At 44.9% G+C, this 25,026-nt stretch overlaps 2 protein-coding genes across 13 annotated transcripts in view; both read right to left on the bottom strand.

The window, feature by feature from the left end:
• Positions 1-571: 571 nt before the first annotated feature.
• Positions 572-4,887, bottom strand: LOC117237980 (broad-complex core protein isoforms 1/2/3/4/5-like). The gene is made up of 2 exons (XM_033502467.1): positions 4,740-4,887; positions 572-1,621 (listed from the first exon to the last, which is right to left on the bottom strand). The coding sequence occupies exon 2, from the start codon at positions 1,605-1,607 to the stop codon at positions 1,266-1,268; it is 342 nt and encodes a 113-aa protein (XP_033358358.1). The 5' UTR covers positions 1,608-1,621; positions 4,740-4,887; the 3' UTR covers positions 572-1,265.
• Positions 4,888-18,268: 13,381 nt separating this feature from the next.
• The window catches only part of LOC117237978 (broad-complex core protein-like), a 32,386-nt gene continuing 25,628 nt past the window's right edge, over positions 18,269-25,026 (bottom strand). For 10 of the 12 annotated variants that reach the window (XM_033502456.1, XM_033502460.1, XM_033502463.1 and 7 more), the window contains one exon: positions 20,461-22,351. In XM_033502456.1, coding sequence (XP_033358347.1) covers positions 21,636-22,351 — 716 coding nt within the window. In that variant the 3' untranslated portion in view covers positions 20,461-21,635. Of the gene's footprint in view, positions 19,204-20,460; positions 22,352-25,026 lie in introns of those variants that run through there. The other 2 variants (XM_033502465.1, XM_033502466.1) reach the window with 1 other exon arrangement.

Genomic DNA, 25,026 nt, shown 5'->3' with positions numbered 1-25,026 from the left:
CTTTCAATTAGCGGCGTTTACTTCTCTTTCCCGATTTCCGAAATTTGAGCACATATTTGTAGACTTTTTAATTGATTTTCACTTAGGCCTAAGATCCTCGATCTACGATTCCCAAACACTCGTAAACCTTCACGCCAACAACGAAACTCTTGCTCGTTTATATGCGCGCGTCTAAACTAGCGACAGAGACGTACAAGCATAATCCACGCACTCTCTATTCACGCAATTTCTTCACCATATTCTTCGCTCAATCACCATCTCCGTTCTTCGCTGCTCTTGCATTCTCCGTGCTTTCCTGCCGCGCGATTCGAGATCGCCGTTTCAAAACCCTCCCACCTTCAAAACGACCGAACAGATCTTGTCCAGCACGGTAACCGCTGACAAGCTGATATTTGAAAATTGACATGATTCGTGGGACTGTTAGGGACTCGACCAAACAAACGCACCGAACAGGCAATACCGCGCTTCAAAAACAGATATCTACCATTCCACTCTACGTCTGACTATTCCGGTCTGTTCTACTTGCACGTCGCCGTACCGACTTCTACGTTCTCGTTTTTTCCAGAATTGATATTTGCCTGTGGGAACGTTGTCCGGTGTCATGACCCTTGACGACCAGTCCCTTGATAGAACGTTTCAAAGCGTTAGTCGCATTCGAGATCTCTTTAAAATCGGTCCAAGCCTCGGCGTGGCTGGAATCCGACGCAATGGAATGTATTCTCAGCCCGCGCGCAACGACAACCTTCAATCAGCCGAAAATTTTCTCAAAACTACGTCTCAGTCGATTCTCTTCTTTCTTCTTTGGATTAATCGCAGTCTTGACTCGAGGAGAACTACAAAACGACGAAATACGGAACGTGGAGGAGGGCGCCGATCGCGCAACTCCCCGATGGAAGAGCATGGGGGGAAACCGGCAAAGAGAAGCCGATCCTTTCGACGATCGTCCAATTAGTGGTATTCGAGGTGAGCCTTTTCTTTCGTCCACGATCCACGCGCTTCGTACCTTCGAACTCGTTCTTCGATTTACTCGACCTCTGTTTTCGAACGTGTATCAGCTCGGTAAGCAGGAAACGCGCGTTTCGTTGCTCCCTGATGCATCCAGATGCGTCGCAGCGTGTCTTGGTCCGCGAAGATCGATGACCGATCGCGCATGGGTGACGATGAGCGACGAAAAATCGCATGAAGACGAGAACCTTGACGATAATGATGAGTATGACGATGCAGAGAGTCCGGGACGGGGAGACTGTAAGACGGTTCCGACATTTTCATTGCGGCTGCTGCTGCATCTGAGCCTGTTGCATGCTGCCTATAACGTTCTTAATCGTCGTGTTCCTCAGCAGCCTCTTGAGCATACCGCTGGAACCACGATGCTGCAGGCTCTTGTGCGTCGTGAGTGAGTTCTTCGTGCGATACCTACGGTTGCAGAACTCGCAAACGTAGAGGGTGTCCGATTGCTCGTGCTTATCCTGGAAATGACGCTTCAGGGAGTAGTAGCATGAGAAGTTGCGACGGCAGTACGGGCATTCCTGAGGCTCGTTTATGCCACCCGCCGTTGGCGGTGGCATCCGGTACATGGCAGAGGGAGGCGTCGACGGTGCTGGATGCATCCCGTTGCCCGTACCTGAAAATCGTCCATCGCTCGTCAGAAATATTTTTATTTGATGGTCGTTCTTCACCATCGTACGAGAACGGAATCAAACCAACGTAGGTAGGTTTGAAAATATGAATTATCGTAATTGAAAAGATTGCGAAACAGTGAAGGGACAGCTCCAATATATAAATTGAATTTATTTGAAAACTTTATTTATTTGAAAATTATATACCGAGGGAAAAAATATTCAATGTTTCAGTAAATTGTGCTTTTAATCTTGTTCGTACGATACCCAAAGGATTTTTCTGTCGTCAGATTAATAGATAAACGAGTGTTCGAAAGCTTTATATTGAAAAGAGCAAAAGTTTATTGCTAGGAATATTAATTGACTATGAATTTATAGCACGCGATACTAACCTTGTTCGTATTGTACCCAGAGGGTTTATCACCAGGCAGATTAATAAATTAATTAACATTCGAAAGTGCGAAAGTTTATTTTACTACGAATATTAGTTAACTGTAAATTTATAGTTCTAAAACGTTCCAAAAATGTGGATAGATTTTTATTGATTTTCACTTGATTCTCGTTGGTTTCTCTAAATTACTGGAAAGTGGAGCTGCCCTCTTACTGTAACAGTCTCTCTAATTCTCGAGTTTCTAAACATACTCGAAGCCCGATGCTGTTCTCGTACGACGGTGCAAAATACAAGTTGATCCCTTAGGATTTAGTCTTCCTCGAACGTCCGAGGGAAAGCAAGAGGAGAAGGTTCTCACGAATCGAGAAAGATCGTACATTAAATTAGCCAGGGATTTCGACGATAAAATTGCCGTCTGTAACGATGTATTCGTAATCCTTATCATCGTGCGAAAACAGTTTTATCATTGGTGTAACTTAACAATCCTAGTAAAGAAAGTTGCGGATACGCAAATCACGACACTGTCCTCTCACGATGATACGAATTACAACTCAGTCACTTAGGGTTTAATCTTCGTCGAACGTCCAAGGGAAATCAAGAGGAGAGAAGGTTCTCGCGAATCGAAGAGGATCGTACGTTAAATCAGCCAGGAATTTCGACGTTAGGACGACCGTCTACGACGGTGTATTCGTAATTAGCTGGAACCTCGAACGTTCGATGCAATTCTCAATTAAAGTTGTTTCCTTTCATTCTCGAGACGACCTCGGCTCGGTTTTAATTCAACCCTAGCAGCTGTCTCGGGATCAATTAAGGATTAGCACAGGTTAACTCTTTCTTTCTCCCTCTCGAGGCAATTTGGTGCTTCGCCGATCGATATGTTGGAGTATAACGGAGTATATCGGATGGAACTGTAAGCGATCCATGCGATTGAAACCATCGTTAATTCACCGTGTTGCAATTAGTCGAGTGAATTTGAGACGAAGAGGACCAAAACCACCATGCCAGACGCGTTGTGTTTACGGAATCTACCATTCAGGTTAGTTTCAATTCCATTTTCTGTTAGTTTCCCGCCAATGAAATTAGATCGCAAGAGAAATAAAAGATAAAAAGACGATAATTAATCCGACGCTTCAGAAGTGCTGGTAGTCGTGCAATAAAACTGCGTGAAACAAGCTACGAATTACCTTCCCGCGATAACGCACGCGTTTCCTCTCTAATGAAAATGTTTGTGCGTGCAAAGGGCTGCGCAGTCATGCTCGTACGCCCGTTGGTTAATGATGAAAAAATCAATACGCGCTAATTCCTCGCGGGCTGGCGAATGAAATTAATTTTGTTAGAAAAAGAAAAAAAAAGAAGAAAAAGAGATTAGTCGGGATTAACGAAGCTATGACGCGAGTGTGAACTATCGTCATGCAGCGATGCAAACGAACGAAAGGACGATTTCGTGAAACGTTTGACTTCTGGAGGAAAAAAAAGAGTTCAATTTTCGACGATTCATCGACGATCGATCCACCGCACTGAAAGCTGGCATTCCGTGTTAGGCATCGAAGCTGCAAAACGAGCATTAAACGACGGTACGAATTAGCATGCATATACAACATCAAACATCGAGGAGCCATGACGAAAATAAATAGGGTACATGAAAAAAAGAAAAAATCTTTGTAAACCCAAAAAAGGAGAATATAGATGTAAAAGCAAGCGGGAACGACCACGTACAGATAAACAAATTGACTTCCACAAAACGTATAAAAAAAAAAAGAGAGAGAGAAGTGAAACGGGAGGAGTATGGTGTGGGTGGTGTTAGTGGGAATAACCTGAAGCGTAATTACATCCTGCTGATCGGTCGTTTGGTCAGTGAGACTAAAAAACTCGACCTACTACTCGTAATTGAAGTGTAACCCCATTAAACGTACGATCGGTCAATTCAGCGATCGTCTCTGACTGTTCGATCCGACGATCGGCATGGTTCTTGTGTCTCCAGCGTCGTTACGAATGAAGGACGAGTACTCGACGCATCGATCCCGAGTCACCGACACAGGGGGTATAACGGAACTGCGAATACCGGAAGAATTCGATCGGCGACCGTACGGTACCGAAGAGAATGAAGGACGACGGGAGGAGAAGAAAGAAAAGCAGTTCTGCAGGATAAACAGGACGGAGGGAACGAACGACGCTGGGACGAAAGCTTCGAAATGCAAGAAGAGGAGGTAGGGAAGTAGTAGTAGTAATAGTAGTAGTAGTAGTAGTAGTAGTAGTAATAGTAATAGTAGTAGTAGTAGTAGTAGTAGTAGTAGTAGTAGTAGTAGTAGTAGTAGTAGTAGTAGTAGTAGCGGTAGTGGTGGTGGTGGTGGTGGTGGTGGTGGTGGTGGTGGTGGTGGTAGTAGTAGTAGTAGCAGCAGAAGAAGAAGATGAAGAAGAAGGGTCGGTCCACGTGGGAGTTGAGACCGGTTTCTCTGGCATGCATTTTCTGCGAGATGAAGAAGGAACGGAACTGTTGTACGCGGAGCCGAGGTCGTATAGCGAACCGATGATTACGCGATTGTGACCTGCGCGATCGTTCCAACGGCGACGTGGTAAGGTTGAACCGCCGTCGAATCCAAAGGCTGGTTGATAGACTCTGTGGAAGTGATAAGAGAGATAGGAGGAATAGGAAAGGTTATCGGTTGGTAAGAAACGCGAGAAAACTTCCGCGAGAGATCTATGTGATGTATGAGAGAGGTACGTGTCCCTACCTTATCTAAACCTTCAAAAGAACTTAATGTCAATGTCGCCGGGTCTGCTCTTATGATAGGTATATATGTGGGTCATCAGGGAGTTACGCGAGCAGTATACCCGCTCGCAGATGACGCATCTGTACTCCTCCTGTCGCTCGGCGTGCTTGTCGGCAACGTGGCGTTTCAGGGATGCTTTGCTGCATAGCACCTTGCCGCACAGCTGGCAGGTGAACAGCTTCTTCGCTGACTGGGTGTTCAGAGAGTTCAAGGTCAGCCCCGTCATAGAGGTGAGCACTGAAACACAACAATGCACCTCATGCAGCTGCAACCCCCACACTTAAACCCTATCTCGTATCAAAGGATGACGCAAGCGATAAACTCTTTCTCTCTGTTCATCACCGTCCTCTTCCTTCCCATTTTTTCTTCCTGCTCTCTAACATTTTCCTCTTTCTTTCTTTCTAAAATTCGTCCCTTGTTATTTTCAATCTCTCTTTCTCCCTCGCTCGTTCTCTGTTCGCTCGTTCTCTGTTCGCCCGTGCTCGTATTTTCCTAAACGACGCGGTAAGTTCAATAACGGGTAAGTAAAACGTGGAACGTTGTCAGATGGAAATGGATATTGCGCGTATTAGGTGGGTTCGTTTCTTTCACGAGGATGGAAAATGTAAAAAACATGTAAAAACGAATCCGATCGTTATACCGAAAGATAAATGTCGGAAAAGTCCTTTCTTCGATGGTGTCTTTTCAAATCTCGGCCCCGTCTCTTTCTCTCTCTCTCGCTCGCTTGCTTTCTCGCTCGTCTTTTCTCTCTCTCTCTCTCACTCACTCATTCTCTCTTTCTACACGTTATTGTTACGTTTTTACAAATTATTCACGGACCAGTTCTAGCTGTCGCATTGTACGACAAAAACTGTCAGAATTCAACGTTTCCTTTAGGCTTTTTAGAACGTGCCTCCTTACATGATTCGCGCAACTTTTCAACAATCGCATCAACGTCTCTGCGATGCGATCACCTTCACGATCCTTCGTATTTCCGCGTACCTCGTGACCCTCGTTGGCATTCTATGGAAGTCCCGGCCTCGACCCACCCTATCGTGCGCGCGATGCCGTTCATTTTAAACGTCGCGGGATTAAATGGGACCAAGATTCGAAAAGGAAAAACAAGGCGAAAAGGAAAACGAAGTGAAACGAACCCAGAGTGCACATTCGATATAGCGAAAGAAAGGGGGGAGGCTCTGGGGGTGTGGAAACTCTTCCGACGACGTTTCAAAATGGCTGGTCGCCTTTCGGGGGAGCGAAGTAAGAACTTTCAATGGCAGTTTTTTCTTCGAACCGCTGACGAACCCACCGCGAAACTAAAACCTTCAACGAGGGTTAAGACGTACACGCGCGCACACAGAGAAACAAGTAGAATGACTCCGTGTCTCTTCAGCCCTGTTGGCATTCCAGCCGTCTCCTTTGCGACTTTATGCATTTACGACGTATGCAATTCAGATAAGAAGATAGAGATGCAACGAACGAACGGATTGGTGGACGAACGAACGAACGAACGAACGAACGAACGAGCAAGCGGGCGAGCCAGTGAGGGGTAGATTTAGAAAGAGAAAAAGAAAAAAATAGGGACGGAGAAAGAAAATTTATATGCTGTACTGTACTGTACTATACTATACTATACTATACTATACGGTTTGAAGAACGAAACGAAGCACAGACACGGAAACGAATTAAGCGTTAATATAAGAAGGCGCGCGGTTCATTTGTAATGGCCGCGTGCTCGTTAATTAAAAGAGATCCGGTCAGACGGAGTCACTGGTGTAGCGTTGTGCGCGATGCAACCTATGCGCGTATGGCTATATAATACAAATACCGTATCTGCCTTTTTTTTTCTTCCTTCGCCCTTTAGCCATCGAACGCGAATGGAGGCGAGGCCAACCCCTTCGTTCAATGCCTTTGGCTGGAAAAAGCTTTTTATCCAATTTCTCGAGCTACGTCTCGTTAAACTTCAAGCAAAAGAAATTGTGAACAGCCTCACTGATGAGGTCGGTCGGAGGATTTCGATGGAAGAGAGATCGTGAAACGTATTCGTACACACGTACACGCGCACGCAATCGTGCACACATATTCACACGTACGCATACGCACAAAAGGCGCTCGTACAGAGCGATAGAAAGGAAGGGAATAATACGGGAGAAGGTTGTGTGTGACGTAGATAAACAGAGAACGGGTTGTACAAAAGTTGCGTAGGCAGTCCTTTTTGTCCGATCTAAAGTATATATAAGAATATATATATATATATATATATAAACACTCTCCAATCATTCTAGACAGATATGTACGTACGTATAACGTATGCTTCGTTAAGGGTCACGCCTTCTGCGTGAAACTTGACGGACGTGAGGAATTAAATAAAATTAAAAAAAATGTAAAAAAAAAACGAGAAGAGAAATAATAGGAGACGACGAGAAGGAAACACTGAGCATTCTGGGTGACACTTAAAGCATGCAATTCGAAGTAAACGTAATAAATGCGTGAGCCTGGCGAGCGGCGTGGCGGCTTAATCGTTCTCTTTCCTTTTTTTTTTTTTTTTGCATACTGTGAATGGCCCTCGTTTCTCTCACGGTCTCGATCTTGTTCAAATGGATCGAGAATGCGCGTCGCCTCTTAGATTGCCTTTTGGCTCCAACATCTATACTTTGGTGCTGTCGTGTTCTCTTTTGTCACGATGGAAAAATGCGAAAAGTTTTGTATTCTGACTTCCGAGGAAATCAACGTTTCGCAGGAGAACAAAGGCACGCGTGGTTTTCCTCGTTCGAGAAACCCTTTTCGACCCTTCCCGCTGCTGAAGAATCGTTCTTACTTCGATCTCCACACACGACCATGCGCCGTCTGCGATATTTCCGAAGCGAGACGGGCGTTCACGTACGATTACGTTCCTACGTTCACGTGCCACGTGAAAAGAGGATCGACGAAAATGCGTGAACGGAATCGGACCCGCGATTTATCGAACGATCGTTGCCAAACGATCGGTAGAATTCCGGTTCGTGTCGTGTTTTCCCATTGATACAGGCTCGAACGTTCAAATGTCGTAACTTACCTTCCAGCTGAAAGAAAGAGGCGTGACACAATGCGTATCGTTTAACAGGTTCAGGTGCGGAACACGAACGGGGTTAAAGGAGTGAATGTACCTGCCTGGAGGCATGAGACCGTTGTTATCGGTTTTGTCACTTTTCGAGGATGTGATAGGTGACTAAAAACGAAGAAAAAGAAAAAAGAGAATACAAGCGAATTATTAAACCAAATAGTACATTTCATATTATATAAAAAAAATGTGGTGAAAATATATTAAGATGCATTTGACATTGCTTAAAAATAAAAATAATAATAATAACTATAATTATAATAATATAATAATATTAATAATAGTCATCAATAAATATATATTATAACCAGAACACCTTGGCAGATAACAAATAATAAGCAAGCACGGTAACGCTCGACATTATTTCGCTTAAGAAGAAACGATTTGTACCCGAAACGGAGTCGTTACCGGAAAGAATTCAGCCTTTTTTTTTTTATTCCATGTTCCCCGGATGTTTTTCATGATGTTTCGAGCCTATGGCACCGGTTGTGTTTTATTTTTCAATACAATTTTACATATCTGACGAATTTCGAATAAGCTCGTTTTTTCTCAGTGCTTTGCTGCTTCTTTCTTCGCTCTATTCCTCGTTCTCTCTCTCTCTCTCTCTCTCTATCTCTCTATCTCTATCTCTCTCTCTCTCTCTCTCCCTCTCCCCATTCTTCCTCTCATACTCGGAATACTCTCTATAACTCGGAATTACAAAATAATTCTATTCAACGGTATCGCGATGTGTATCGTTCTCGCACAGGTAATGATATCGTCGATGGTATATGTCTGCTCAGTATCCGTGGGTGATCGCTAATTTAATTCTATCGTAGGGTAATTGAACGAAATTACGGCTTACGTTATTATTTAAGAAAGCTGGTTGTACGAAACTGCTGCTTGCTCTCATGTCTGTATTGTATAATAGCTGCTTGCGTTAAGAACAGTACAAAAAACTCAGAGAAAAAAAAAGAACATTGTAAGATCCTACGGTCGCTATTGCATAAGTCTACGGGATAATAATTACAAGAAATAAAAAAAGAGATACAGAACCTAGACGTGTGTGTAACTATGTATATAAATGTGCCTCTTACCCATGACCATAATTAAACAGTAGTAGTGTCTGTGCGCTAAAAGCCTAACGTGTAAAAAAAAAAAGAACAAAAAACGAGAAGCGAACGAAGGAAACGTGGATATGTCAGATACAGAAGCGATAATAAAAATTAAAAAAAAAAGATGGAACTGTGTGTGTCCTGCCAACGAATGAATATTAAAATACGCGTTGCGCCGATTCTGTTACATATGTACCGCTTTTCCCATTCACTCATTCATTTCTCAGTTGATTCGAACTGCTGCGGTGCCCTGCCAATCTGATCGCGTTCATGCTTTCCCTCTAACCGTGTTATAACTTAGAAATTAGATACTTTTAATTAACACTTGTTTGGTAACATCAGTCAAGAAACGTTTAAGATCAGTCCAATGTAGAGTCGACTAATTAGAACGATAAAAAAAAAAAATAGAAGAAAAAAAAAGAAAAAAAAAGAAAAAAGGAAAAAAGAAAAAAGATAAATCAGTCCAATTCAGTCTGAGACTAAAGCGTGTCGCGGATGGCGTTCGGATGGCTAACTACGATGATAGCAATCAGGTACGCGTCACGAGTTTGTCCCCGGTGTCTCAGCTTTTCGAATTCATCGTCGAACATTTTTCGTCTCTTCTACTACGTTTTCGTGAAACTCCATCCCTCGTCTACGCCCCTTCGATGAAAGAAGGGGCTGAAACAGCAGACGTTGCCAAGCGCGACACGTTCAATTCAACAATTCAGTCTTTCGAGGTTCGAAATCGGCTTCGAACGATTCATTTTGCACTGGCCAATCGTTAAAATTAGTAAGGAAGCACCTTCGCTCCTTGTCTTTGCGCGGGTTTCGCAAGGCCAACTACAGAGCGCGAATTCCGAGAACGGCGTGTATTATTCCCAACGGGTGACTTCGCGAGCCGTCGGTATATAATCATAAATTATTTAAAACCACAGTAGCACGGTCTCTTCATAACGCGTTAACGTAGAGCGAAATTAAACGAATGATAAACAAAAAAAAAAAAGAAAAAAAAGAGAAAGAAAATACTCAAATAAACTTCTACTAATATATAATTTGCAGTTAAATATTCATTCAATTTATATTAATTTCATTAATAATTTATTATTCTCATAATATAGCGCCGACCGCGGATCGGAGGGCGAAATATATATTCCGCAATTATATTTGGCCATTTTTACAGTAGTCACAAATCAATTTCTTTGAATAAATCTACTAGTTTAAATATTATCAATATCAGTTCTTTCCCCAGTACTGACTACTATAAAATTGTGTTCGTTACTCTCGTAATTTAAAGCTTCGTTCTTCCTCATTTCCTCTTTCCAACCAAACAAAGAAACACCACACTCTTTCCCGACATCGTTCCTTATTCCCCCACTCATTTGTTTGCATAAGAAAATGCTCGGCGTCGAACGTACTTTCGGAACTCTAAAGAAAATTTGCTAAAGCGATTTCCCATTTTTTTCTTTCTTTCTTTCTTTTTTCTTCTCCCACTATCCATCTCGCGTCCATTTCATTCGTCGTTGAACCTCACCATCAGTCATAGAAACGGAAATCACGAGTGTATACCACGCCGAAAATACGAACGACGCGGACCACTTAACAGAATATAACCTAATTTAAATTATCATAGCCTATCTAACGATGTACAAGTGTTGTCTTCGTGTTTAACGTGTATTCCATGTTCATCGATAAGTATATGTATATGTATATCCAGCTGTCTATGTCAGTCTGTAAATGTCTCGAGTGTTTGCGCATACGTGTGTGTGCGTGTGTGTGTGTGTGTCTGTGTATGTCTGGCTATGTCTCACGCCGTTTGTACAATGATGCACAGTGGTAAGTTGTAAAATATATCGTATGTGTCTATGTGTGCTCTGCGAATTATTTTGCGATCGATCCTCTACAAACGTCGACGCACGACGGGATCTAGTCTGTCTATATGTTTATCGTTCAGGACCCCTCGAATCCTTCCTGACGCGCGAATTATCGTTTCAGACGATGTACTCATTAGGTACACGGGTTTCACTTTTTTCCAAGAAACTCTCAGCTTTACCTGATCGTACATTTTATTTTCCATGATGTCGCCGAGACTCTGTTTATGAGATCGTAACGAAATGGAAATAAGAAAGGTGGAAGGAAACGATGTAAAAAAAGCATCGAACGTTACCGAATGATCGACAAAATATGTATCTGAACGATCTCGTGATCATCAGGAAGTCCTCGCGAGATGGCTTATCAAAGTTCTACTAAAATATAGGTATATGCTATGTAGTCGGTTATATGTATATATGGCTATTATCGTTTAGTATATAAGTAACCTGTCAGTGTTAGTGGACCGTGTTTCCTCATTTCTCATCCCTTCCCCTATCTGAAAACCGAAGAGGTGTTTAAATTCGCGACACGGTTTCTGCCGCCTGGAAACGTTTCCCATGAAACGGTGTCGTCATCGCGGCGCCCCTTCTCCTCCAACCCTGTCATCCCCCCTCGTCTTTCCTCCGTTGACGCGCGTCTTGCCGCGATAACGCAAGAAAAAGAAAAAAAGAAGAAGAAAATTCGAAAGGTACGAGTAAGAAAGTAGACGACGTAGGCACGGAGCGGAGAAGTGGCAAAGAATCAAGTGTATGCAAATGAACGTGCCAAGGCCGCGAGGGTGAAACACGCCTTCCTTTCCTGCTTTCCTCGTCCCTCTTCTTCTTTTGAGTATTGCGAGTATAGAAAAAAACTCTCGAGAATGATTCGAAAACACGATGATATCGGATATCAGCGAATTGTGTGTCGAGATGACGCGCGACTTTACGGAACGTACGATGAAAACGAAAACATAGAAGAATTAAGAAGAAGAAACGAGTGGTGTGCGTTGCGGTGACGAAAGATTTAACAGCGAAAAAGGAAAGTGAAATTAACGTTCGATGCTAACGACCACGACAACGATCAATAATAGTAATAAAAATGCAACTATAATCGTCCGTATATAATAGTCATAAAAAATAATAATATTTAATAAGATAAGGTACTTTACGTAAAGCCCGGTATATAGTATTTAAATGAATATGTGTCTGTGTGCAAGGTACCCCTCTAAAGCATTTTAATATGGAATGAATATATTAAGATAAAATATATATATTATATTATATTATATCAATATATCTCCTGTCTCTCAGTGTCCGTCGCGGAACGAGGACGAAATTCGTCGCAGAGGAGAACGTACGTACACGGTCCCCTCCACCACGGGTACCCTGCCACTGCGTAACTTTTTTGTCATTTTTGTTTACTTTTTACAACCGTGTTACCATGCGATCGTTATCGATCCGCGACGGAGGTTCCCCACTTGTGCTTCATCCGCGCGTATTTCCCCTGCCCTCCCCCCAAAACTAATTATTCCTCCCCTCTGTAGCCCTCCCTCAACAACTAAACAATTAAAAATTCTCGAGTCTTCTGATTAATCAATATTTCGTTTACAGTCTTGTCGAAACGTTTCGGACGTTTCCGCCTAAAAGTTAGTTGGACGATGGTGTCTCCGACACCTGGAAGTATCTTTTCTTTTTTTTTTTTTTTTTTTTTTTTTTTGTTTCATTTCTCTCCCATTCCTTTGTTGCATTACATAAATCTAACTACTGTATAGCCTGCGATTAAGCCGTGTATCGGTACAGAATGTCGTTTAAGCGCGTCTCGAAGACGAGTCGCGCGAAAGGACGTTGCACTGAACATTTGCCGTGTGATCGGCCCGTTCACGGGAATCTAAACGATTCGCGTTTGACTCGACGAGCCGACGATTCTGCGAAGCCGCCGATATCCTTCGAATCATCGCCAACGTACGACCAGACTTGGTTTTTCATCGCGAAACCCTCGGTCAGTCGGCTGACCAACTCGCTTTCGTTAGGCTCTCGGGCGATTCGAAAGTTTCACACAAGTATCGTAGAAAGATCCGGAGAGTTACGCGGTATAAAAGTAGACGAAAATAACTATGCGATTTATACTAATTTTTCTGCAGCACTACGCGCTGTAGAACATACACGATCACCGTCGTCCCCCAATTTCCTTCCAAGACTCCGCGATATAGAAATTGTAAAACTGATCAGGGAAAACGGCAAATCCGAAGTGTCGTCGTGGCAATCGTTTTAGATTCGTCGAACGTGCGTTGAAGATGACTCGAATCGATGAAAACGGGCATTCGCAACGCTGAAACAACGAGCAAAGCCTCGACTGCGGACGGGACGCGTCCGGAAGGTTGATTCTCTCACAAGCTTCCGCGACTATGTTGATGAAAAAGATTCGTTTCGATTCTTCATCGAGAAACCGAGGAATCCTTTCGTATAATGAGAATAATCTCACTTCGTAAAACGCTTAGCCCTAACAAATTGATAACACGTTAGTCCGGCCAAAGATGGAGGCCAAAATTTTCAGATTTTGTACGTTTCATCGTACGGCCGTACAAAATCTCGCCCGGAGAAGTTCAACATTGGAACTCGGTGAAAATATATCGACACGTGTCGTCCCGTAAGGTGTGCACTCGACTGCCATGTTGGAATAACAATCGCCACGTTCATCATGTTCGTCTGGAAGCACTGATTTTCTGTTTCTACGAAGTCAGTCTCTTTCGATTTCCATGATATATCTCTCTCTTCGCAATACGGACGTCTCTCGGTCTCGCTCCATCAACGAAGAAGCAGCGTGCGCTCGTCGCGAACAGCATGCACGCGCGAAGTTAAAACTCTACTACGTTACACTTTCGTCTCCACCGACATATCGCCTTTTTCTCGACCGATTAAAAACTATCGACCCGAGATCACGTTACTGGTCCCATGTATCGCAAACGTTAACAGACAAATCGCCGAACTAACGAACACGTCGTCGTCGTGACGACTAACCAATCGATAATAATTAACAACTAACAACAATTCCATTTACTCGCGCGGCTTGCAGCCGTGAACGACGAAAAAAGGGACAATAACAAAGGCAACGGTAACGCGCGTTATCGAACAGACGCGGAAAGGAAAGAAAAATGAGAAGAACAATCGCGATCCTTCGAGCGGCCATGCTGTCGACAAGTTGATCGTTCTCATTCCTTGGAGCCCCCACAACGTCGTCCATTGGCACCGTTTTTTTCCTTCCTTCGTGCTTTTTCTGTCTTTCTACTAAGCTCGTTTTACAGTGTTCCTCGGCACGATGCGAGCATAACGCGACGATAACCGGCTCTATTTCTGCCTACGATGGTAGATGCTCTTGTGATTGTTCAGACTGTTGAGCGTCCTGAACACCTTGTGGCAGAGAGCGCAGACCGCGCTATTCAGGGGCTGAAAGTGTTGCTGTTCTTTGTGCCGTTTGAGGGTGAGCTTCGTGGAAAGGGTTTTACCGCAAACGTCGCAGGTATAGCATACACCCGGTGGCAGCAGTGGGTTGCCGTGTAACGGGTGCGATAATCTCATCGCGAGAATCGCCGACGGTGGGCCTGCTGGACCGTCACCGACCGATTTATTATTATTATTATTTTTTTCATTTTTCGCAAACGAACGAAAGGGAAATGCCGATTGTTTTTTTTTTTATTGTCGTTGTTGTTAATCGTTATAGTTATATAGAGAATTAGCATTCAAGTGAATAAGGCGATCGAAGGTTAGACAGAGATGGAAATGAAAAAAATTAAAAAAAAAGCAGCGTAATACGAGAAAGAGTTAAATAGAATTTTTTTTTTTTTTTAAGCAAAGAGTGAGAGAAATGGCAAAGAAACAGTGAAAGAGCGAATAAAGTAATAAGTAATAATGTAGAGTTACGGAAGAATTAAGAGAGAAACAGAGAAATATATATATATATATATATAGAGAGAGAGAGAGACCAAGCACCATTGTCCGTTATAAATATCGACACCCAATTAAAAAGAAAAGATATTTTCCGTTACGAACCAATATTTGTGGCGTAGGAGGAGGCACACGGAGAGCCACGTGTGTGGATGGACCCCCAGCGCAAATCCGTGTTCGTGAAGGTAGCGGGTAGGTACACACAGAACAATGACGAACCAGAGCCGAACGTATAGCCGAGCGAGCGGGACCGGGAACAAACAAGAACAAAGATACGACTGCCATTAATATCACTGGACAAGATTAGTGTACGCTGATGGTATTCTTTAATGCGCAGGGCCGGGGGTTGATGAGGGTGGTAATGTGTGATCGGTAAGGCTAAATGCGGAATTCGTTGGCGTTCGTACGAGGTATGTAAGGTTGAAAATTAGGTAACATCAGAGGAAAACGAGTAGGAAAGTGAAAAGATTGAAGAACAAATGTATATTCGGGCTATTTGGATGGTATTTGCGTAGGATGGTAAATGCAATTTGATGGTAAGAAGGTGACAGATTGGAGGATACACGATAAGGAAATACAGATGCATCGAGGGGCCGCCGATTTGTACGTGGTGGCAGCTATTTCGAGGGTTGTTCAACCTCCGGCCACGAGAACATTTAATTTAATTGCGGCCGCTCGAAATTCTTTTTCTCCTTTTCCGTATGATCGTACCGATCGTAGAGAGAAAGGTAGCTCGTGGCTCTGGTTTGTCATTGACCATAGGTAACGCGACGATCGAAGGATCGTCGCCACCGGAAGTCGGGATTCTCTACGAATCTCGAGGCACGGTTATCGATGCGCGTGCACGTTCCTGCGCGGCCCTGAGCCGTGACTGAGTCGAGGTCTCCGCTGCATTCTTCGAAGCGTTTTCTTTCTCGCTCATAACATTCCTTTCCTGTACGTTCAATGGCCATATACGCGAAACAATCGAAGGTGAAAACCTCGATAATATTTGCGACGACGCGACGACGCCACGACGATACTCATTGTCAGCTCTATACTCTTTTGTCGTGTCGTGTCGTATCGTGTCGCGTCCCGTCGTACCGCGTCGTGGAATGCAACGGAGAGGCATCTCGCATCTTTCTAGGTGGAGAAAGCGAAAGGAAGAAACACGACGGCGATTTGTTGTCAACAAGCCGAAGGACACGAGAAAAGGCTCCTCGTGTTCGTTCTAGGGCAAAGAAAGATGGAAGTAACGGCGAATACAGGCAGTGCAGAGCTGGCGCGCGCGTCCTCGGGACTGGCACATAACGGCGTATTCACGACGGTCTGACCCTCGGTGCTGTGGAGCGTGAACGCGTACCCATTGACTCGGGGACGGCCACGAGGCACCTCGGGCGGCGAATATACGTGTCACGGGGTCTGGGGCTTACGTAGTACGGTGGGGTATGCGTGTATATGGGTCGGCCGGAAGCGCACGCAGGGCAACGAGGTGTAACGCGGCCAAACAAAACACAGAAAAGAAAATATAAAACGCAGCCGAGGTTGCATAATAAAGCCGCGAAGGTTAACGAGACGCACGACGTTACCCGCGTGCACCTTTCTCCGATACGTGAAAAATAACAGGGGGCCGCTCTCTCTCAGCGTACAAAAAAGAAACATTTTATTCATATAAATAATCATGGATAAATTCGAAGAATAATATCAATATAATAATAATTATCATTCATTATCGTAATGCAATAGTAATAAAGATAACAGATCGTCGACGATAAGTCCATTCGAAAATCTGATTAATCATAGTTACGAAACGAGAAAACAAGGATACGATAAGCGTATACGTGTGTGAGTACTATTGGACGTACGCTATCCCCGAAAACCCGATAAGAGAACAATAATAATTAAAAAAAAAAAAAAAAAAAAGAAGAAACAAGGAGAAGTAACAATATTAGAGACTAAAAGGAGAAGAGAACAGAGTATGTATCGTATATGTGCGTGTGTGTACGTATTTATAAACTTCTATATATTCGTGTAATTACGTTCGTATCGATAAATTCAGATATAAAAGACTTTCTTATTTACATGAATACGTACGCACGCGCCCTCTACGGCGTCTATTTTCGTTTGAACAGAATTTATATGTACATTCTACGTAATAGGCGACGCAGTCTTCGTCAAGAATATTCTACGATCGAAGTCGATGTTTTTTTGCGCCAGCTTCGATTCCTTTCGAAGGGTGAATAAAAAACGCGAGAGCTATCACAATTTTCATCTCGATATCGCAGTCGCAAAATAACAAAAAGGTAACCATTAGATAGAATTCTCGCGATAACAATAATCGTCGAAAAATTCAAACAAAAAAAAAAATAGAAAAAAAGACAAACGAAGTATATTAAAAATAGAAACGCGTACCTTTGTAACAGAAAAACGAGAAAAAAAAGAAACCCATCCGAGCGATCGATGAAACACGTCTCGAACGTAGAATAAATTAAGATTAATACTAAATTGTAACCGCGAACGATGCCACCGTTGCGTTGAACCAATCGAAATCGACCGAGCGAAATGCAACCGCTAATTTAGCAATCGACATTGATTGTCTCGACGGAATTGTTCTCCGTGGTGAGTAACGCGCGTGATGCCGATACACATCGTTCTTGTTGTTTCCGGTACCGTTACAATTTCCCAAAAATTTCGGCGCACGTGTGCAACATGGGCGGGAGGAAGGAACGAAAAAAGCGTTTCGGTACTTTTCATTGCACCACATCCCGTAAGAACGGTATATTAAGTAACTTTCCTTTGGCTGCACCTTAAGGTACCTCTACACGTATTTCGATCGTCACATTCGTCGCTCTCTTGTTAAAGGAGACAGGTAAGAATCGCGTGCGAGCGGAGCAAAACGAGCAAGGTCGTTCGTTGCTGTTCTCAGCCAGTTCCTTCTTCTCGTTCACGAGTCTGGACGGGAAAAGGGATGAGAGAGAAAGAGAGAGACAGAGAAAGATAGAGAGACAGAGACAGAGAGATAGAGAGAGAGAGAGAGAGAGAGAATGAGAAAGACGGAAATAGGATGAAAGGAGACGGACGATCGCGCGTCTAATATCTCGTCAACGTTCTATACGTAGGATAAGCGAAGAACATTACGATCATTAACTTACGTTACATATTATTAACTTATATATAATATATTTTCACGTTTTTGTACTGCGACTTTCCTCGTAACATCGTGCCAGGCGATACTCGCGCGACTACCCCCGATAACCACCCCTCGTAAACTAAGTAATACAAAAAAGACTGAAAGGGGACGCTTTTCATCTTTCCTTCTTCTTCTTACGAAACGGAATAGTTAAATAAAGAAGATCGAAACAACGAGAGAACTCACTCACGAATATGGAAATCCTGACGTTCCGAATCGTTTTTGCTCGACCCGAGCACCTACCTACTTATATACACTCAACGTAACATTTATATGTATATATATATATATCTCTTTGTAACCTTAGTAGAAAAATTAAACTTCTCGCGCGATTCAAGTGCTTCGAGGTCTAGCTTCATTTTATGTATTTTTTTTTACGCTTTTTGTTCATTTTTTTTTATTTTCCTTTTAGTCTATTTAATTTAAAATATTCGTCCGCTCGAACGAAAATACGAGAAACTATAATATAATAACAGTATCGCCTACTATCACATGATCTTCCCGCGACCCGAATTCAAAGACGACATTTCCCTCGACATACAGCTCCTACTTCGTGAAGGAGACAAATGCGACATCAATGATCCACGGTAGCGCTAGAGAACGTATGCAAAAATCGACAGCCTATCGTAAGTAAATATCATATCTCGTAATGAAAGAAACGGGACGCGTCTAACAATCCTACGACGATATTGCCATGAAACCGATATAACGTAAATTGGACCAGTGTGTAGAGGAGATTCTTTAACGACTCGTTTACGACGTGTGTGTACGTTAAACGTTAGCCGACGAATGTTTTAAACTCTCGTTTTGACGGCGTACTATGATCGTCGCACACGTGAAACACTGGCACCGTTCTCGATCCCTAAATTCTCGATATCTCGAAGAACGAATATCGAGAGACAGAGAGATCCAGAGGACCAAGAAATCCATCGAAGGTTTCATGGACCTCCGGCTCTCGTTTATCCCAGTCGTGACTGTTGTTGCTGTTGATCCTGGTGCTGTTGTTGCGGTTGTTGTTGCTGAGAGGTAACTCTGTCCGAGTGTTCTCTCTGCTCTCTCTCCCGTTCGCGCATCTGTTCCATCTCCTTGCGTTGCTGCTCGTTCTTGCTGTGTTGCCGATGATAGATGCTCTTGTGGTTCCGGAGGCTGTTCAGGCTCGAGTAAACCCGCTTGCAGATGTTACAGATCGGTTCCTTGCTGGGCCTGGTGTGCACGTTCTGTATGTGCCGCCTCAACCGCGTTAGGGAGGTCAGGATTTTGTTGCAAGGCTCGCATCGAAACTCATCGGACGCGCCGCTGCCGGCCAACTGACCTGGCGGCAGAACCAGACACAGGGGTTACTTTTGGTTTTGTGCTCGAACGTCAGGTCGGACGTAGGTCGGACACGTTAACACGGAACGAGGAAACCCGTTCCCCTCCGCTCTAGAGTCCTCTCTCTAGTCACACACATCGCGTGTCCCGCGATCCTCGTCAATTGTTCTCTTTCACTCTTACACCACCATCTACCACCTTTTTTTCCGAGCCGAGAGAGAGAGAGAGAATTCGTGCGCCCTTCTCGATTAGTCGCGCACATTGCACCGTCACCCGACCAAGCCGTGCTCAAACTGTCTTTTTTTTTTTTTATTTTTTTATGTTTGTCAATATTTTTGCGTTACTTTGGAACCACGTAATTATGCTTGCAGGTGCTACCCAGCATCTTCATCGTACGCCCATTCTACTTTTCATCTTTTCGTTATTACATTTTTATTGGACTTTTTACTTTTGTTATACACATACATAGTGGTACGGCGTGCGTGCTTTCCGGGGAAAGTACCTTCTGCTAGCGCGTCGTCTTACCATTGTCACCGTTTTCTACTTCGTCCATTCGTTCTTTTCGACGCGTGTCTTCCGGCGCAAATTCCTCGAAGCAGCCGCTTTCGTCGCGTCTTCAAAAACTCTAGGAAATAACTAGAAGAACGTTTTCAAAGATCCTTTCCGATGCGGTTACTACGTCGTCACGTGCAACTGGAAACAAATATTGGAACGAGATCGCTCGTTTGAAAATTTGGTGTTAACTGTGAACCGCGTCGTTACACGATGACAATGGCCACGACTAGATTGCAGAAGGCTCTTTGCCGGATCGGAAGGCAGCGTGTGCCGTACCGTTTTTCATCATTCATCGTTGTGCTCTTTTATTTTGTATTTTTTTCTTACTTTTTTTTTTTTTTTTTTTTTAGCGCATTACGATAGTAGAGTGCAAGCAATTCCAAGATTCCAGTGAACGATCGTGAGCGATGACGTTAGTGTTTTCAGAGCACCAGAGATGTATCCATGTCGATGCGTATTATTTACAGCAAGACAGAGCAGAGTAGATCTTGTAGGTATACGTGTGTGGATATATATATACAAGAGTGTGATATTTGGTCTAACGGAATGATGCGATGAAGCGAACGTTTGGTTATAATATTGATCTCTGTTTCAGCATAACGTATGATTCGCGAACGAGCAGAAGTCCTATCAGAGGGGTCGAGCTTCTTAACGACTCATCGTTACGTGCCACGGGTTGGTAATTATCAGTGAAACAACAATATTTCATTCCATCGAATTCTCCTTTATTTTCTCAATTCATTTCTAACGACATTCACGCTATTACTATGGGGCGACAGTTACGTTTCGCGCGGTTTACCTTAGCGTAACTACGATTCCGCGAGCGATCGATTCGTGTTGGCGGTGTATAACGCGGTAAGCGATGACGACGACGACGTTGATCGTGTCAGCGAGGCATACTATAGAAAATGAACGGTCGCGATCGTGAGTCCGTGCATGAGAAAGGCGCAGAGACGAGGCGAGGGGTGGCGGACGGAACGATACGAGAAACGATACGAGAAAACGAGTCTCTCAACCGTATCGGTACCGAAAAATTGTTTTTCAAGGTTCGTAGATAGATGGGTTATAGTCCAATCGACCGATAAATAGATTCGTCCTTGGTTCGAGCGTTTCGCGAGATACCAGCCTCGCGTTTCGTGCGAAAAACCACTCTGTCGGCAAAAATTCGAACCGACGACGTGTTCGCGACTCTATTCTGGCTCGATCGAGAGAAATTGCACAGCCACGCGATACGCCCATCGATAAATATACCAGCAGCTAATCGATGGGAAAACGCTACAAGGTCGACTCTATCGTCGGCACGGCGATGAACTACCCTTTTGGCTGGATCTCTGGGGTAGATGAGGAAGAGCACAGTCGTACCACAGGAGAGTGGTATCGATTTTACCGTGGAAAGACACTCGCTCGAGCCATGAACTTGGCACGAAACTAGTCCAGATGGCGGAACTTATTATTCGAAGGGTGCGCGCGTAACGCGACACGATCGACTGGCAAAGGAGGAACAGGACGTTCCGCGTGAATTCTTTGAGGTAACGCGTATGCATAGGTTTCGATTCGCGACTCTCTTTGGCGTGCATCGAGGTAACTCGTTTTACGATCAGAAGACTAGGATTAATATTATCTCGGTAACGCAAGCGTTTCAAACGAAACGAAATAACGCGACTACTCAATCAACGTGGTACTTATAAAATTATCTAAACGATGGTCGAACGTCTCTTTGCTTTCTCATGCAACGAGGAACGACGATTAATCGCGTTCCAGAAGGTCGTACGGTTCTGCCGTATTCTCTTCTCTTGATTCCGCGTTTCTTCGTGCGTAGATCTCTCGGGGCAAGACGGAACCTCGACGCAAATTCGGTCACTAAACCATGGATGTCGGTCAATATGTGACCTCGCATTGTTCCTCGTGTTCCTTTCGCTCTTTTCTCGCGTGGTACTGGCTCTTGTGACTGACCAGACTGTTCCTCGACTTGTAGCTTCTACCGCATTGATCGCAGGAGAGCGACTGCGGTACGTAAAAATGCGTGTCCGCCAAGTGCCTCTGAAGAGACCACGCACGAGAGAAAGTCTTCTGGCAGAAGCTACAGTAAGTGCCGGTGATCGAACGGCTCGAGTATTTAAGTTCCTGCTCGATCTGAGTTCTGGAGGCGTCGCGAAGTTTCGACGCCGGTTGCATGTTACCATTCTGCGTTAGCCAACGAAGATCGGCAAACGGGACAGTTTCGTTCAACGTCGTCCTTGGTTGCTGGTGTTGCCTGTTGTTGGTGTTATTGTTACCATTCTGCTGACGCGTCTGCTGACCATTAGCATTGTTGGCCGAGCCTCGATCCGATTGCAGATCGATCTGCTCGTTGAGCAGACAGGACTCGAGCTCGTCTATCTTCGGCGACAGAGGTTCCGACTTGAGCACGATCTGCATCTGATCGTTAATGTCGTCTAAGAGATCGATAATGGGCAGCTCCTGGTGCTGCTGGTGCCCCTGCATCATCTCGCACTGACTAGTTGCCGTACTTTGGCTCGATTGGCCGGTTAGCCGTTGACCGTCTCCGTTGGTAGCGGACTGCCAACCCCCGTCCTCCTCGGCGACCTCCCGGTCTGCAACCAAAGAGGAGGGGGCTGAGTCCATCGAGATGTCAAGCGAGATGTTCACGCCGATCGATTACCAGCGGATTCACGAGCGCGACGATCATCGTCGGTTTGCATGGCAAGAAAACCGCGACCGAAAGATCACAAAACGGATGGCAAGAGAGGGATGACGCGCGCGCGACAGGCCAAAGAAAAGAAGAAATCAAGAGAAACGCGGCTCGTTTCCCGACTAAACGGATGCGGACGCTGTTAATCGTTCGCCGGCTAAAAGGAGGCAAGAATCGTAGCGGAGTATCGCGAGCAACACGAAGACGAAGAACTGTGTAAAGAGAGCGAGAAAGAGCGATCGGGGAAGAAGGGCGAAAGGAGGGTTGAAAGGTGGACTAACGGAGCTGAGGAAGGTAGGGCGAGTGTACATTCATCGTCTCATAAAAGCCAGTATAACGTCCGCGAGGATGAGATGTCGATACAACGAGAGAGCAGCAGTAGTAATAGGAGTAAGAGTAAGAGTAAGAGCAGGAGCAGGAACATAACGGCGATGCTTCTTCTTTGCGGGATTTTACCCAGCCGGTTACCCTAGCAACGGAACCCCCCACGTACGACGCTCCTTCCCCCGTTTTTCCGTGGTGCCGGGAAGGGGATATATACCTAGGATGCGTATTATTCTTAATAACCCCCGTATGCCGTTGCGCTGTATTATGACTGATGTTGACTCTAAGCGCGGAGAGCCACGGCGATCGATAGCTCGCTACCACCGCGACTATGAGAAACAGGGAAAGAGAGAGAGAGAGAGAGGGAGAAAGAGAGAATATACTACGACTAAGGGAGGGCCAAGGGGTTGTAAAGAGGAGAGAGAGAAAGGTGAAGGAGGATAGGGCCGAGGGATCGGCGGGGAGAGAAAAATCTAAGTAGCTTCCGGATTGGTTACGCGAGTCTTACGAACTTTTGAAAGAGTTACGTGGACAGTGGTGGGGACGAAGACGGGGGCTGCGAAGCGAGGAGGCCGCCAGGAAGAACTACCCTCTCCTCGACCGCGGCCCTTTTTTCATCCGATGCGGTTGCGCGTTTCACGAAATCAGTGCGATCAAACGATAAGTCTTTTCGGATATCGGATCCTATTTAGTCACGGAGAAGCGAACTTCTTCTACGTGAACGAAAAGAACGAAGGAACGCATCATCTCGCGCCAGTTAATGGGACGTCGTCGGAAAATTTCACATCTCTGTAGAATTTAGGAAATTCATCGAACAGACAGAAGAGATATTCCTTTACGCCGCGATCTAGTTTCTATATAGAGAGAGAGCACGGCCGCGTCTTTCTACAACGCGACGAATTGCACGGAACGTTGATCGAACTCGGTACCGATAAGAGGAGAGCCGGCGGAGAGGAGGCGGCACGAACGCACCAAGCCAATTTCTTCGCGAGATACGTTCTCGCACGCTGCTGGGCACTAGCGGCGAGGCACGAAACTAAAGTGTCTCAATGAATTAAGCACCGCGACCAAGTAGACCTTCACCTTGTCTTCGAACCGTGGTGTTACGACGCCTCTGCCACAGATCGCGAGAGTCGTCACGATACGTAAACGAGTTTCGCCGAATTTTCAATTCGCCCCCCGCGAACAAATACTCGGATGAAAATTCGTCCTGCGAGTCTGTCGTCGACCGTGTAACCGGTTCTTCGCCTTCCTCTCCCCTCTTACGTAACTCGCGCGAATTTGCAAAAAGTCAATGTCGAATTTACCGAGGGAAAGGTCAGAGATGCATCCGAGAGATGCGATGAGTTCGATCCGACGATCGGTCGAGAGACGGAGAAATTTGTCGGAAGAAGCGTATCGTTTTGGAAAGTGTTGCAGAAAAAAAAAGATCCGAGCCATGACAGCAAATGATATAGAGCGAAAGTGTAAACGCCTCCCTCTCTCCCTCTCTCTTTCTTTCTCTCTGTCTCTCTTTCTGGCTCTCCTTCCCCTGTCTGGCCCGTTCCTAGCCCCCCTGTCATCCCATACTCTCTCGTTCTCTGTCGTACACTCGTCTTCGTCACACCCGCGCTCACTGTTGCGCAGTTTTCGAGGTCACCTCAAGTTCATCATCGATAATAGCACAAGGCGAAAACAAGCAGCTAGACCTGGGCGTCCCCGATAAGTACATACTACAGATAAAAAATTCCATCGGATTTGGTTCAGAACGAACTTTCGTTTGGCCTTGGGAGGCGCCGCGTACGCGGCCGAAAGTAAATTGCCAACGCGGATCGTTGGCTACCGAAACGAACGACAAGAGGCAGAGAGGAAAGGAGACGGCCTGAAAGAAGAGAGAGAACGAGCGAGATGAGTAAGTATCGAGTAAATAGACGTATGCAAGGCGGACTCGCGGACGTCACGTAAGCAAGAGACAGACTTTCGCACACCATCGGAATCGACAACGTCGACAGATGGCAGCATGAATTCCGTGTTTCGCAAACAGGCCATTAACAAACGTTACGTAACCCGAAATTTCTTTCCTTGGCTACTATGTAGTTTGCCGATTCGATCGAATATGAAACGCCCTGCCCCGTTCCCCTTCCCGTTCTTCGGGCCACGTCAATCGCTTCCTACGAAGTGACGAAGCAAGGATTCTATTCGAAAAACACGAACAACAAAAATCCTACGTGTAATCCTTCGAGCTGTGGAACAGTCGATGCGCGTTCCGACGAA

This window comes from Bombus vosnesenskii, unplaced genomic scaffold, assembly GCF_011952255.1.
Source record: "Bombus vosnesenskii isolate JDL3184/JDL3185 unplaced genomic scaffold, Bvos_JDL3184-5_v1.1 scf7180000013417, whole genome shotgun sequence".
NCBI lineage: Eukaryota > Metazoa > Arthropoda > Insecta > Hymenoptera > Apidae > Bombus > Bombus vosnesenskii.
Note: the sequence above shows the minus strand (reverse complement) of the source record. Positions and strands in the feature narration are given on the sequence as shown.

Bases quoted from the DNA above. Each gene is read 5' to 3' on its own strand.
- LOC117237980 (XM_033502467.1), bottom strand. From the start codon at position 1,607: ATGCATCCAGCACCGTCGACGCCTCCCTCTGCCATGTACCGGATGCCA.